Here is a 14,043-nt window from a genome sequence, read left to right as displayed (position 1 = left end):
TTTTAATTATGTCAATCTTGACAGCGACACCAAAACAAATCTAACACCCTGTGTTTCTCTTCTTTTCAATGCATCGACGCCATTTACGAGTTCGAAAACATCGATACTGCCAAACAAATTTAATTAAGCTTATGTAAGATTTCAAAAATACTTTATTAACAGGTTTGTTTCATCCAGACACAACACATTCCATACCTGTTTGCAAAGCGTCATCACAGTCAACATCTTCTCGTTAACTATGGGTTAGGTATTTTTAAGACCGAGGCACTGTCCAGGCCCACTGCATTCTGACCTCTGGATCTGAATGCTTGTGACGGTGGCAGCATCAATTTGAGAGCCATTAGTAAACCAACAGTGTTCGGGGAGCTTTCTGGGCAGGACTGGATATGAACATCGCATTTCTTTGTTTTAGATGAGATGGAAAAACCATGTCAGCTGCATCAGAAAGTTACCCGTTTGTCAAAATACATGCATGTAGCAAAACATTTGGTGGAAAGTATTACAAATTTTGTTTTATTCTCTCCGACACACAGCTCCTGTTGCCACCACTTATGCTGATACACACCAACATAGCCCAAGTTTAAAATGGCAAATAGACACTTTGCTAATACCAGTGCTTAACCTGCCAATCTGTGTTACTCTTTAAAACTTTTAAATGGACAGTAAATATGTATTTGATATTAAAATTGCTGTATACAGAGTGCCATTATAAATCCAGAGCACAGTGATATGTGACGACAGGATCTGAAACGGACCAGCTTGGGGGAGTGTTGGTGATGTTTGTCAGGGCCAGAATGAGTGCAACTGCCAGTACTGTCCGCGACAATAGCCCACTGTCTCCAGTACCAGTTTAAGCTGTCGCCATGAAGGAGAGACTTAGGTGCAGTCCAAAGCCTCTCCTTACAAATAGTCACTGCTTCTTCAGTGTACTGTGGGTAGACTTTAGTGGATTAAAGAAGTGTAATGAGGCTCTAAATTTTGTCCTTAACAAGTGGGCATATCGTGGGATACAGTTCTGTTGACACTGCACTTGGTCAAATACAACTTTGAGTGTATAAAATGAATCATGGTAAAACGCACAGGAGGATCAGAATAGGTGTTGGTGTATAACGGGTGACCGAGTGGTGCTTGCAGGCTTAGGAGAAGCAAATCTAAAGCTGCTACCCGTGGCAGACGAGACTGTCAGTGTGCATGTAGGCCACAAAACCCTTCTCCGCAAACAAACAATCATGACACAGAGGCAGCTTTATGACATTTGTAAAGTATTTGCACATATAAATACAAACATACATTCATACAAAAAGAAGGAAGGAAGGAGCCAATCCCTCACACAAACAGACCGGTGTGCTGGTAGTGGGAAACAAAACAGGAATTTAGCAATTACTGAGGGAGTCACAGAACAAACTATTTAATAATAATAATAGTAATAAAAAAAAAAAAAAAAAAGCTGATTTGTTTTGCTTTTAAACGGGTGTGTCAGTCTCTCTTATTTGCCTGCATCTGTGAAGTAAGTACAGTCCATGGAAGCCACTGATTTCAGGTTTCTCTAAGTTTGTTCTGTGTCTAGGAGAATCCTCCCTCAGGTGCTGAATGGCCAACACATTCTGCCCCCTCACAGCAGCTGGCAGCCGCCCCTCTTCTTGCGCTTGCGGACCTGCAGCGCCGCTCTGGTGGCCATCTCGAACACATCCCGCACACCGTCCTTGGTCTTGGCTGAGCACTCTAGGTAGCCGAAGGCACCGATGCGGTTGGCCATGTCTCTGCCTTCCTCAGACTTCACTGGTTCCTGGAGGGGGGGTGGGGTCATGTACAGACTAGGTTAAAATTTCTCTGGAAGTGCGTGGACACTAAACAGAGGAAGTTGACAATAATTTGTCATGAGTAATGCAGCTATAAAAAGACGCAGGAAAACACACCTGTTTCATTTTGGCCAGCTCCCTGCGTGTGTGCTCATCGTTCCTAAGGTCCTTCTTGTTGCCCACTAGGATGATCGGGACATTTGGACAGAAGTGTTTCACTTCAGGTGTCCATTTTTCTGGAATATTCTCTGAAGGAATCATAAACAGGAAAGTCTCAGCACAGTACATGCCAGTTCTTTTTTCCCTACAAAGACAGTCAGTAGAGTTTCCCTTATGATTAGACAGACGAACATCACAAGGTCAAAAAGCACCAGCTGATGCATGTCTGAGTTTGCTGAACAAAATCAGCAGTTTTCTTTGGAGATACTATGGTGCTCCATGGAATACCATGTGAGGCATTACTCATATTAGAGTACTGTGGGAGAATACCCCACAGCTGAAAAGACTCATACTTCAAGGACAAGGACACAGATTTAAATCAGAGGCACGGGCCATTTTGTAATCACAGAATTGAGTATTACCCTGAAACAGCAGCAAGGTTATATGCTCAATTTGTCAAACTACAACAGTTAAGTCCATTAGTTGATTCAATTTTTACAGTGGCCCATGGTGTTTTATTTATTTATTATAGTCTATAAGTTTTCATTCACTCAAATTCAATTTGATTTTATAATTGATTTTTTACTGTACTGAAGTTATGACTTAAAATGTACTGAGTCAAAGTGCAGCAGCTGGGAAACACGTCCTGTGTCGCCTTTCAGAGAAACGGCAGCAGGGTTAATGATGATGATACAAGCCATTTACACACAGACAAAACAAACACCTTTATGAGCATTAACTTCTCATTTAGTGCAATTTAACTTTTATGAGGTCTGTGGCAGGAAAAAAAAACTAATAAAATTTGCTTGAATAACTCGGTGATTTAACCCATCCCCAGTATTAGAAGCAGAGGGCAGCCACCACGTGGTCCACGTGTACAAACTCCAACTACACAGGAGGGCCCTGGAAAAGGGCACTTTGACAGGAGAATTAACTTGTTTTTATAGTGGGATAGACCTGAACTCCCCCAGGAAACCTGCACAAGCACAGGGAGAACATACAAGAGAGCAGGACCTTGCAGTAAGGAGACAATTTTATCCACAGAGTCTCTGAGCTGTTAAAATATGACCCACATTCTCTGCGAAGAAGCATTTACAGCCTCACCTAAACTGTCTGGGCTGTCTATGGAGAAGCACATAAGGATAACATCTGTGTCGGGGTAGGAGAGAGGTCGCAGTCGGTCGTAGTCTTCTTGGCCTGCAGTATCCCACAGCGCCAACTCCACCTGAGAGAGGCAGAAAAAGAGAACCAGAGGTCAAAGAAGCTGCTGGCATGATTAAAATGAGGTAGGATAACATTCACACCTCGCTGACAGCAGAGTAAGACAACAGAAACAAAAAAAACCTGAATATTGACAACCAGAAAAATCCTTAAAGGGAGGAAAACAGATTTTGAACCATTAATTCCTTTACTATCTGTCCTCAGTAGCAACTCTGCAGCAGTGGAGGAGGTTCCCACAGGCTTCAGGCTTTTAATCAAACTGATGGCAGTCCCAGAGTGCCTGACCTGCTCCAGATAAAACAAATGCCCAGCCAAAAAAAAAAAAATCATTGGCTACAGCTACAGCTCAGCAAGAGCACTTGTTACAATGTCTAGTACACAGTGGCATGATCCTGTCATTTCATGCAAAAATGATGGGTAATGACAAGTCTCAAAAATGAATACAGCTTAAAGTGCATCGAGGCCCATGTTACCCTCCAACATCTGGCTAATTCCAGTTATACGAGCCTCACTACCCCTACAGTCACAGCTGGAAAGCGTGCTCGCCGCTCCTACAACCCGGGTGCAAACTGTTAATCGAACTAGACTTTCTTAGCAGCTCGTTTGTTTTTTATCTGCTCATTATGACTGTGTCACCACTAGGTGTCTCTCAGGGTTCAGCCTTTTTCCTTTATTTGACTGTAATGAAAGGCTGGTTAACAGTCATACAATTTTTTATTTAAAAAAAAAAAAAAAAAAAAAAAAAGGATATATTTAAATCTGTGTGAAACAAACACTGTGATTCAGCTGGAAAACATAGAGGTCAAACCTCAAACAGCTGACCAGATTTGAAACGGACAGAAAGCAAGAAACAGGAAATGGGAATTAGTCATGTGAATACGTGACTAATTCACGACGGGGGATTTCAGCCCAGGAAGGTGGCACTGATCCACTCCACTTCCTGTTGATGGCTGGAGGTCTGTTGCTCTAAAACAATGAAATGACCAGAGGAGTTGCTCACAATACGCACTTATCCCCATCCATCACAGTGGCACGTGGTTCTCAACCAACAGGGTCGAGAGAGTCACACAAAACTGCCTGCTCGGAGGAATATTTCTCATCAGAGGTGGAGATGTATTCCAGTCTTTCCTGTACTTTAAACCCTAACAGCACTCACTCCGCAGTAAAAGAAATTAATGACATGTTATTAAGAGATTGTACAGCTAGAGAGGAAACTCCAGACGGACAATTCTGGTCCATGAGGATTACAGGCTAAAAGTTTGAGAGCAACGACATTTACACGTAAAAAGCTTGAATCCTTCTACACGGATTACACTTTTCTAGCTTTAGCCTTCACCTTTAATCAGTGAGTGCAACTGTGATGGGTACAGTGGAGTAAAAGAGCTCCACGTTTTCTGCTGAGTTGCAGGAGTGTCAAGATACATGGAAAGGATAGCGTCAAGCTGCATAGAAATAGGCTTTCCATTAGTCATCGTCTTCTATACAAAATATTTCAAACAGTGTACCTGTTTGCCATCAACTTCAATGTCAGCGATGTAGTTCTCAAACACCGTGGGGACGTAGACTTCTGGAAACTGGTCCTTACTGAAGACAATGAGCAGACAGGTCTTCCCGCACGCACCATCCCCGACTATCACCAACTTCTTCCTGATCGCAGCCATCTACAGAGAAAGCACTACGGTTAGTTCACACGTTAAAGGTTTGAGACACTGCAAACTGAGAAGAATCAAGTTCAAACAAGACCGGGAGGCGAAGGAATGAAACCACAAATAGTGTGAGGGGGGAAAAAAAGAAAAAGAAAGAAAGAAAGAAAATGATCCAAGTCTGCTTTGGAGCCGCACCCTTCCCTTTCCTGGGTTGTGTCCTGTGTGTGAGGTGAAAAACAGTGGGAGGGAAGGGACCGGGAGGTGAACAGATGATTTGGATACTCTATATGCTGCCATCAAAGCATGACCCTGTCACACGATCACATTAGTTATGACCTTTATTGAGTCACTTTTATATCTCTGTAGAGAAGTGATTCACAGCTTTTACTGGTTTTGTCTTACATGGCTGCATTGAAGTCATTCCTCTTCCCTTGTATCCATGAAAGGCCTGCGAATGCCAGTGAAATGTGGCTTTGCCAGAGAGTGCGAGATGGCCACACGCGGATCAATAGTCATCTCCCACAGGTTGATAATAATGGACAGAAGGCTGAAGCGGACAATATATTGGCTCCGCGCCGGTAGCATAAGCCTTTACATATCTCAAGACACCCGGACGTAGACAAAGACACACACACAAAGAAATCATAACTGATGAAGACTGCAGAAGTTACAGTGATGAACTTTCAGAGAATCATCTGCATTTATCCTCAGCACCGCTGATCTTTTTGTCTGGACTGTTTTAAGACTTTTCTTTTTGGGCTTAAAAACAGGTCACTTTGTGACAAAAATGTTTTTCATTATGAGAACATGTCTTCTCTCTTCCCTCACTCGTGTTGCTTCCAGTCGTAGCTCCTTCGGACGAAGATGGGAGACATGAGGATTGAGTTCAAGCTCCACCGCATTAGTCCAACGCCACATCAAAATGTTTGTTACGCGTGGAAGTGACAGGATTTACAGCCCTTTATAAGGGTTTTCGAATAGAATAGAATACACTGAGGTTTCCTTGCTCTGAGCTCCCGCAGAAGCATCTTGCGTCTGGATGTGTAACTAAAGGGTGCCGAGGCTGACCGGGCGGAAATCCATTTCAGAGTCACGGGAGGAAGCATAAGCTCATGTAATGAAAACCATCCAATCTAACAAAGAACACAGTGGCTCCACAAGTTATTTTGTTATCAAGGAGAAACGTTTCACAGCACATCTTATTTTCTAAAGCTTGGTTTAAGAACCAATGAACCATCAGTTAGATTTTTTTTTTTTTTTTTTTTTAACTCCCACACATTAAATCAGGCCAGTGTGTTGTCAGTTAGTCTCCAGAGAGAGCCACCTGTTCTCTGTGATAGCAGGCTGCTGCTCCTCCATACATCATACTGTCAATGCCAGAGGGGAACTGCACACAAACAAACATTCAGAAACGCATCCACAATCGTGACAAGTAGCTACAGTGCAGCCTCAGAAAGCTTCAGGAAAATGGCCTAGAGCTGCAGATTTAGTGCCGGAATAAAATTAGGCAGCTTACTGACGATGACGGCTCTTGCAGCGGGCTCCCTGCTGCGATAGTGGCAGGAAATGGCGCTTACTGGGGATAATGGCCCCTTTACTTTGCATAAATGTGTGTGTGTACATTCACTGTGCCAGGACAAGGACATAAACTCAGAGGACTTCTCCTACTAAATCAGAGGTACAATCAGTGGGTACCTGCATGATACATTGCACTTAAAATGTATGCAATGTTCACACAATACGTAGACGTAAAATATTTCAAAACGGCTGTATTTTTGTTCACTTTCTTCATCATTTAAAAATCAAATTAGTGCACTAAAAATACATTAAAAGTGTACAAACAGACCTGTTTTGTGGACACTCAAAAGGAGTTTTATGGTATCATATTAAAAAAAATAAATACATCAACCTGATAAATGAACACAAACACAGCCTTCAACAGCTGTTCAATGAGTTGCAATTCTTCTTCTGTTTGTATGACGATACAACGATATCGTCAACAATCAATAATTAAATGCGCCCTGGATTTTATACATTGGTAAGCAGTCCTCCATCACCATGGGGAAATAAACTAATAGTAATAAAAAGTTTTAAATGAATTCATAAATAACTAAAATGCAGATTGCTAAGTATGGGCAGCATTAAAGAATCATGTAGAACCACCACTAAATTAACTAAGCAATATCACAGGTCAATGTGACACCAAATACAGCACTAAAGACTTCGAATTTAGTTTATTTTTCACAGCTGCCTCTGCTATTCCTGCTCTTCTCAGGTGTACCTAATGTAGTTTTACATAATTTGTAACGTGATGTATATCTTGTATAACAAATTGTAAATAACAACACGTTTATTCGTGTCCCTGCCCTCTCTTTCCTCATGTTCTTTTCCGCGGGGGTGCTGCACAGCCGCGGGGCCTTTAAAAATTGAACATTCTAAATGTGACGTCACGAGCTTCCAAAGCTACCAAAGCAAATTCTCAAGCGAAGCTTCTCCAGCTACCTCCGCTACCAGGTAGCGTAGGTCGCGCTTGGTGTACACGCAGCAAGAGAGGTTTCTGTTGCGTAACATCGGTTCCCGCTCACAGCAGCAAAGGACAAAGTTCTCGCTCCTGGTACATGTGGCAGAGATGGCCCTTTCTCCCTCATTCTTCCACCCCTGCGTGTTGTGGTCAACACCTGCACAGGTAACACATTAGCCTTAGTCTTGGTAGGTAAATAAATAAGATCCACATGAACGGAGGGAGGTCAGGCTGAAGAAGCACTGAGTTACAGGTGAGCAAAACGGATGCTTCAGCGGTATTAGACCAAAAAAGGCGCCGTTCAAAAGATCGGAACCAACAGGCGTTGGTTACGGTACATCGTACTGAGAGCACACGTGCTGACGACCACAACACCACCATACCCGGAGCCAGTCCAAACATTCAAGAACGAATCCAACAAGCCTCCTTAAAGCCACACAATGCATTTCCAATTTTGTCATGATTTGACTCCAGTGCGCTGGTGGTTGTAAAACATCCTGCTCTGTTCTGCTCAAACAGTGGAACAGCACAACACTGAAAGATGTAGGCTTCAATCATTATGTTCTGTAATGTTCAACATCAAAGCTCCCTCGGTTTAAACAAAGCCTCTGATTTAGTTGTACTTTTCAGGTGACCTACAGGGTGCTGGCGATTCATCCTACACATTTCTACCGTTTTAGCTTACGCTTGTCAAAATGCTAAATACAATATTTGCAAGCCTGAATATCCTTGAATGGCCATGTCAAGCCTGAACATCTTCAAAGAGATTAAGCTGTCATTTCAGAGATACTTTCTATTAAGTCCAAGACACTGGCACAGCGGCTGGGAAGAAACTGACTTCATGTAGGTGTGAATAGGAGAGCCAAAATCATCAGAGCAAACACTGCTTCTGAAGAGCGCCGAGTCGGCATGCAGACGTGGGTTTAAGAGGATTACGGTTTGCTTCAAGAGTCCAACATAAAAATGTCATTAAGTCAGCACAGTTACATGCACAGTCGAGTTTGACTTGGCCATTCATACTGGGACAATGACCAGTTAAAAGGCCAAGTCAAACTAGTCGAATAAATGTGCAAGTGTGGATTATAGAGTTGTTGACCAAAGTATGTCTGAAGGTGCAGTGCAAAAACGTTCTTCAAAATGTCTCTGTGGGAGATCAGTGTACATGGGAATATAACCAGATTCACCATATAGTTTTAATGGGTACTGCACAGGAACAGTGAAACGTGTGCAAAGCACCCAGGTCCATCCGAGTCTACATAGAGAGTACAGATGCAGAAGTCTTTTGACTCTCAAGCACAATTTGGAGTCATTATTCAGAGAGAAAGATTATAAGATTTTTGCTTGTTTTGCAGTCACCGAGTCCACCACAAACTCCTCTGTATACAGTAGTGTTTAGAGTCAAATGGACATTATTTTTTAGCTATTAATCCAATAGCTACCGCAGCTTTAACTGAGAGTAAAATAAAACATATGTGGTTTTAGCACCACTGTGTTTTGGGGTCTTATTAGGACATTTCCACAGGCATGCATTTCAGGCGTCGACCATCTCGCTTCTCATTCACTCTGAGATGATGTCTTGTGCTGCTGAATTGAATTTTGGGTCCCTCGCTTCACTTTTGCCCGTGTAGTTTGACAAAAAAAAAAAAATCTACTTTTTCAAACAGGAGTGGAGGCGCCGGCCAACTGAAATCTCCTGAATGATTGTTGTGTCTGATCTTGTGACCAGTTGTTGCTGTAATTTCAAACATCAGACCTTCCAGCTGTTGAACATTAACACAATGCAAAATAAATAATTACATAAAATACATCTTAATATTATGGGACCTTAACCCCAACACTAGCCAATCAAAAGTCTGTTGAAATTTAATGTTTTATCCTGAGAATTTTTTTTTTTTTTTTTTTACTTTGGTCTTTACCTCAAGTTTTAAGTAATCTCAACAAAAATGAAGACAAAAATGATTTTGTACTTTCCCCAGAAACAAAGACACTGCAGCCTCACAACAGTTAAACCAAAGCTGCAGCTAAGACATCGTCTTTATCCCACACATCCTTCTCACATGTCAAATCCTTATACGTGGATTACCCACATTCCAACTTAAGCACTGATGGAGATTTGGATGCGTTACACTCAGAAGCTTCAGCGGAGCGAGTTTCCCATTACTAGCTATGAAGGTTCAACTATAGACGTCTGCGAGCTCGCTTCTTTCCAAGGGCCAATTTATGCTCGTATGTGTAACCAATTGCAGGGAACCTGAAAGTTGTGTGCATCGGCCAGGAAAATAAAGATGGTAGTTCCTGAATGCAACACCAAAAAGGCTGTATGATCAGAGTCCCAACTGTAATAACTTTATATTTATCATTCATCATTTAAGCTACTAGAATACACAAATGCAGTCATTTTCTTTATTTTATTCATTTATCTTGCTCTGCGGTTTACAAGCACAAGAGCTCTTCTTCTTGCTGCCCCAAAGTTGCCATTTTTTCTCCACATTCTCAAGGTTGACTCGAACTCTAGACCAGAGGATGCGGCTCAGGATCCAGGCCATGGTAGCTGAAGTCAGGGAATCTAGCTGGAACCCAAAATAGGACAGAGCCATTGAGACCACCCCCTGCACAATTTACCACGGTGCACACAGCTCAGCTCTGACCATGGGGCGATAGAGAAAAATATCACACAGAATTACCCCTTCATCCGCCCCCGAGACTCCTGGTTGCAGTTCAAAAGGACAGAAAAGTCAGACAGATGAAGGGAATGAGAGCACAGAGAGGTGTATTGGCTCAGCACTAAAAAATGAGCTTCAGCTGGAAGCTGTTGGAAGCTTCAGAAAAATATGTTTTGATAAGCATGTGACCGATATTCCATAAATATGAATAAACAAGTGGCCGAATTAGTGGTGGCATGACTGTGAAACAAAGCTTAGAGGAACTGGACAGAAAAGAGAAAGGCACTTCTGTTTTCCAACTCCACACAGGCTGCTGCTACATGATAGAGTGCATATGCAGACACGCATGCCTCAGCCTAACAGCTGACTTGATTTCACCGTTTTTTTTTTACTCTGTTTGCTCTGGGAGCCTCTTTCGTCTTCCCATCCTCCTCCGGGCTCTCGTTCTCACTCTGTCCTCGTCTCTCGCTGCCTGTGTTGCAGTGTGATGTCACCATCAGGGAGCTAATGTTGCGTATCCTAAGGGTGCTGCATCCATTCTTTTCCAATTCACATATGCAGCACAAATGAAAGCTGACGAATGTGAGCAGCTTCGATGGAGTCGCCACATCCAACACCGAGAATGTTCCTCTCGTGTATCCAGTTCGGCTCATTTCTTTTCCTGGTTGTTTTTTTTAGCAAATCGTTGAATCTATCAAATCCAGCTCAGACTTTAATAGCATTTGGAAAAGGCTTATCAAGTCTTAAGTTCAGCGTTTGTATTTTTATATAACCACGAAGCAGGATGTCTAGTAGCCTTTTTGTCTGAAAATGTTTTTTAGGACACACTGAATTAACAGTTGTAGCACAAATACTTCGAATAGTGAAGACTGATTAAGTAGCACATAAAGCATCCGTCAGACAGCAGGAACACATTGTGTTGGAACCATTACAGCGGTACCAATTAGCGACAGCTGATCTTATCTGCTGCTGGTGAGGTTTTTCATATTTAACATCTGCAAGAAAGCTTCTCCTGTCATATTTCCCTTTGTTGATTAAATTAATCTGGAGAGATGGGTGGCTTGATAAGAAGTTTGGATTAAAAGCTTAATGAGTGCGAGCGATTTGCAGTTCTGCGCTTGGATCCAAAATGACAATGGCTATCAGAGCCCATCCTTAAGGGTTTTCACTGCTAATTTAACTCAGGGAAGAGAAAAGTTTAAGTAATCCCTGTAAAGCTTCCTGAAAAACAGAGGCCTTAGATCCAAACAGGAAACTCTCCCGGAGACTTTCCTTTAACCCAGAGGATTTTCTGGTCCGCATGGTGCACGCGTGCGATACATCCCGCCGCCTGTGGACACAATTTTCCATGTGGACGTGTTTGCCAGTCACAGACAAATGACTAGAAAATAAACACTTTCAGTTAGCTCCAGAAATGTTTAGACACCTACATAAGCTGTCGTTTTTAGCCGTTTACAGAAAGATTCACAAGTTAATAGTGTTGCATTGTAACAAATATGGACTGTGGATAGCGCAGACTCTCCGCTGCAATCTGAATTATTCACAACCACGTTGGAGGAAGAATTTTAGAAATACATCTCTTATGTGTAGAAGCCTCTCCTTTAGGAATGCAAACATGATCTTTCGCATTTCACAGCAAAGAAAAGTGCGGTTGCATCAGCTCTCAGGAGAACTCATTGGAAACCACTGCTGATGGAAACGTGCCCACATACATGTGAGACAGGATGGCATGGAGCATTGTTTGTGAACACTTTGCCTGACAAGCACCAACAGCTTAACAATGAACAAACCAGCAGCTCGCCACAGACTACGAACAGTACATCTGGTTTATGAAAAAAAAAAAAACACAGACACATGAACAATCACCCTGCTGTCCACACACAACTTTATAAATATTTGCCTGCGGGTTTGAATTAAGACCCATGAGAGTACATCCTAAACTCTTCAGCACTAAAACTCAGGCTGGTACGTCAAGTTAGCTCAAGTAAAGCTCAACAGCCTCTTAAATCCTGATGCAGCTCTACTCATCACCTTCCCAACACCAAATATGTCCGTCTGTCAGTGTAAAAAACAGCCTGCTCTCTCCCTAAAAGTTAAGGCTACGAGTAATGGAAGTAAAATCCCGAGTCGGCCCCTCCAATAAAAGGCGTTATGATCTCATGTTGATTCACAGCACAGCTACCTGGGTGAAATCACCCTTGCTTTAGAGGCGATTTACAATCAAGCAAAAGAAAGCGATTAGGAAAGCCTCTTTTTAGTGGTTATCATCATCCAAGCAAACTTATTCCTTACTCACAGGACTCGGAGGGGAGGGGAGATTTGCGTGCTTCGCCATTTTCCGGCAACTTATTGACCAAATGACCAGCCAATGAAATTACACAGATGACTGGCAGTAAGAAGAAGCTATAACGCTCGCACATGTGTCCATATGGGGCTGCTCCTTTCTGCCCAATAGTGCATAATCAGCCCCACACCCACAGTGTTTCTATGTGCAAATGACCCAATAATTTCATTCCCTTTACTGCCATAGTAGTCCCCTCTGAATGATACCACTTACAGATAAAAAAAACGCACTATAACACCACTTCCTAGTAGTTTAGATTTTGGGGGGGGGGGGTTTCCACTGCATTTCCCTCCACTGCATTGGCTGTTTTGGTTTTGCATGAGCACAACCGGGTGGTACTTTCCGTCCACTCCCTGCTGCAAACAGGTCAGACATGAGACTTGTCATGGATCCGTGCACCCTCCAAAAACAAAAACAGGAGCATCGCGAAGGACAACAAATGAAGACACCTTCATATCTTGTACCGTTCAGTGTGCGTGGGTCAGCCTGCCTGGAAGCAAACATGGGAGTAGTCCAGCTGAAATGTGGAGCTCCACAGGTCGGACTTTTTTTTTGTACATGTTGTGGGGAACATGCCAAGACAAGGGGACAAGTCGCTGGGAGACATGAGGCTCTGCGCTACAGTAGCCGAGCAGCACAACAAGGGTGTGGTGACTGGGAGAGAGGAATTTCCTCGGGACAGACAAATATTTCAACACTTATGTTGTGCAGATCAAGTTATTTCGAAAGCATAACCAAATTGAGAAACGGTCGGCCGCTCGGTCGCAAAGAAATTGGCGTCGATATTTTCGCCTTCCAGGAATTCCCGAGTTGCGAAAAAAAAACACGGTAACTGATACAATCAATGCCTGCTTACTGGTCAAACAGGTTTCCAGTTAGAAAGCAGAGGTAAAAGTTTTTTTACAGCTAGTAAAACTCGATTACGTGTGCCTCCACGGCTGAACTCCACATCATTAAATTACGCAATATGGTATGATATGGGCAGAAACGAGGATTGGAGCGAGTGCAAGGAATGCAGATATAATCTATGTCTTCACCAGGGTATGGCTGCGGAGAACAAACAGTTGTGCCACCAGATTTCGAAATCTTTCCTCTCCATTTTTTTTTGTCGACGAAACCTTGAAAAAACTGCAGAGAAACTTTTAAACGAGTAACAGGTTTCAACTCGCCGAGCAGCAGCAGCTATTTCTGCTCATTAATGTGTCCGTGGGAGCGGTGCCGCTTTAACCAACTACTTTACCTCGAAAAGACTCTATTTAATAACTCTATGTATCTCTCAACAGCTGGATAAAAGTAATAGATCTACAGTTATCACCTTACCTCTCTCAGAAGGGTTCACTTTCAGACCAACGAAGGACTCTGTGTTTCCGTCCAACTGAAGCTAATCAGAGTGAGAAGCCCCGCCCATTGGACTGCATTCAGGTCTCCTCGGAAATTCTTTATCAATCAATTTTCAACCGTTTTCTTTCTTTTGGCAAAACAAAATGTAAAGTAGTGGAGCTGAAACACAAGTTTTATTTCAATTCCAATACATTGATATAATATCATCCACCTATTGTAGATTAAATCAGCCCCAACTGTAAGCACTTTTAAATCCAGGTTAAAAACATTTCTCTTTCGGTGTGCTTATGGTTGAGTTTATATCTTTCTTTTTCCCCTCTTCTTTGATTGCTTTTAACTGTGTTTTAAA

General features: G+C 42.5%; 1 protein-coding gene across 1 annotated transcript; it reads right to left on the bottom strand.

Annotated features, from left to right (window-relative positions):
- Positions 1–129: 129 nt before the first annotated feature.
- Positions 130–13,760, bottom strand: LOC142390923 (rho-related GTP-binding protein RhoA-D). Its single transcript, XM_075476801.1, has 5 exons — positions 13,674–13,760; positions 4,685–4,840; positions 3,063–3,183; positions 1,917–2,047; positions 130–1,786 (listed from the first exon to the last, which is right to left on the bottom strand). Exons 2-5 carry the CDS (start codon positions 4,838–4,840, stop codon positions 1,613–1,615), a joined length of 582 nt encoding a protein of 193 aa, XP_075332916.1. The 5' UTR covers positions 13,674–13,760; the 3' UTR covers positions 130–1,612.
- Between the last annotated feature and the right edge of the window lie 283 nt (positions 13,761–14,043).

The sequence above is a fragment of the Odontesthes bonariensis genome, chromosome 10 (assembly GCF_027942865.1).
Source record: "Odontesthes bonariensis isolate fOdoBon6 chromosome 10, fOdoBon6.hap1, whole genome shotgun sequence".
NCBI classification, from domain to species: Eukaryota; Metazoa; Chordata; class Actinopteri; order Atheriniformes; family Atherinopsidae; genus Odontesthes; species Odontesthes bonariensis.
Note: the sequence above shows the minus strand (reverse complement) of the source record. Positions and strands in the feature narration are given on the sequence as shown.

Excerpts from the sequence above, each read along its gene's own strand:
- LOC142390923 (XM_075476801.1), bottom strand. The coding sequence starts at position 4,840 with ATGGCTGCGATCAGGAAGAAGTTGGTGATAGTCGGGGATGGTGCGTGC. Across the intron at positions 3,184-4,684 it reads TTGAAGTTGATGGCAAACAG|GTGGAGTTGGCGCTGTGGGA; the intron begins GTACACTGTTTG and ends TGCCTCTCTCAG. Across the intron at positions 2,048-3,062 it reads AGACAGCCCAGACAGTTTAG|AGAATATTCCAGAAAAATGG; the intron begins GTGAGGCTGTAA and ends TGATTCCTTCAG.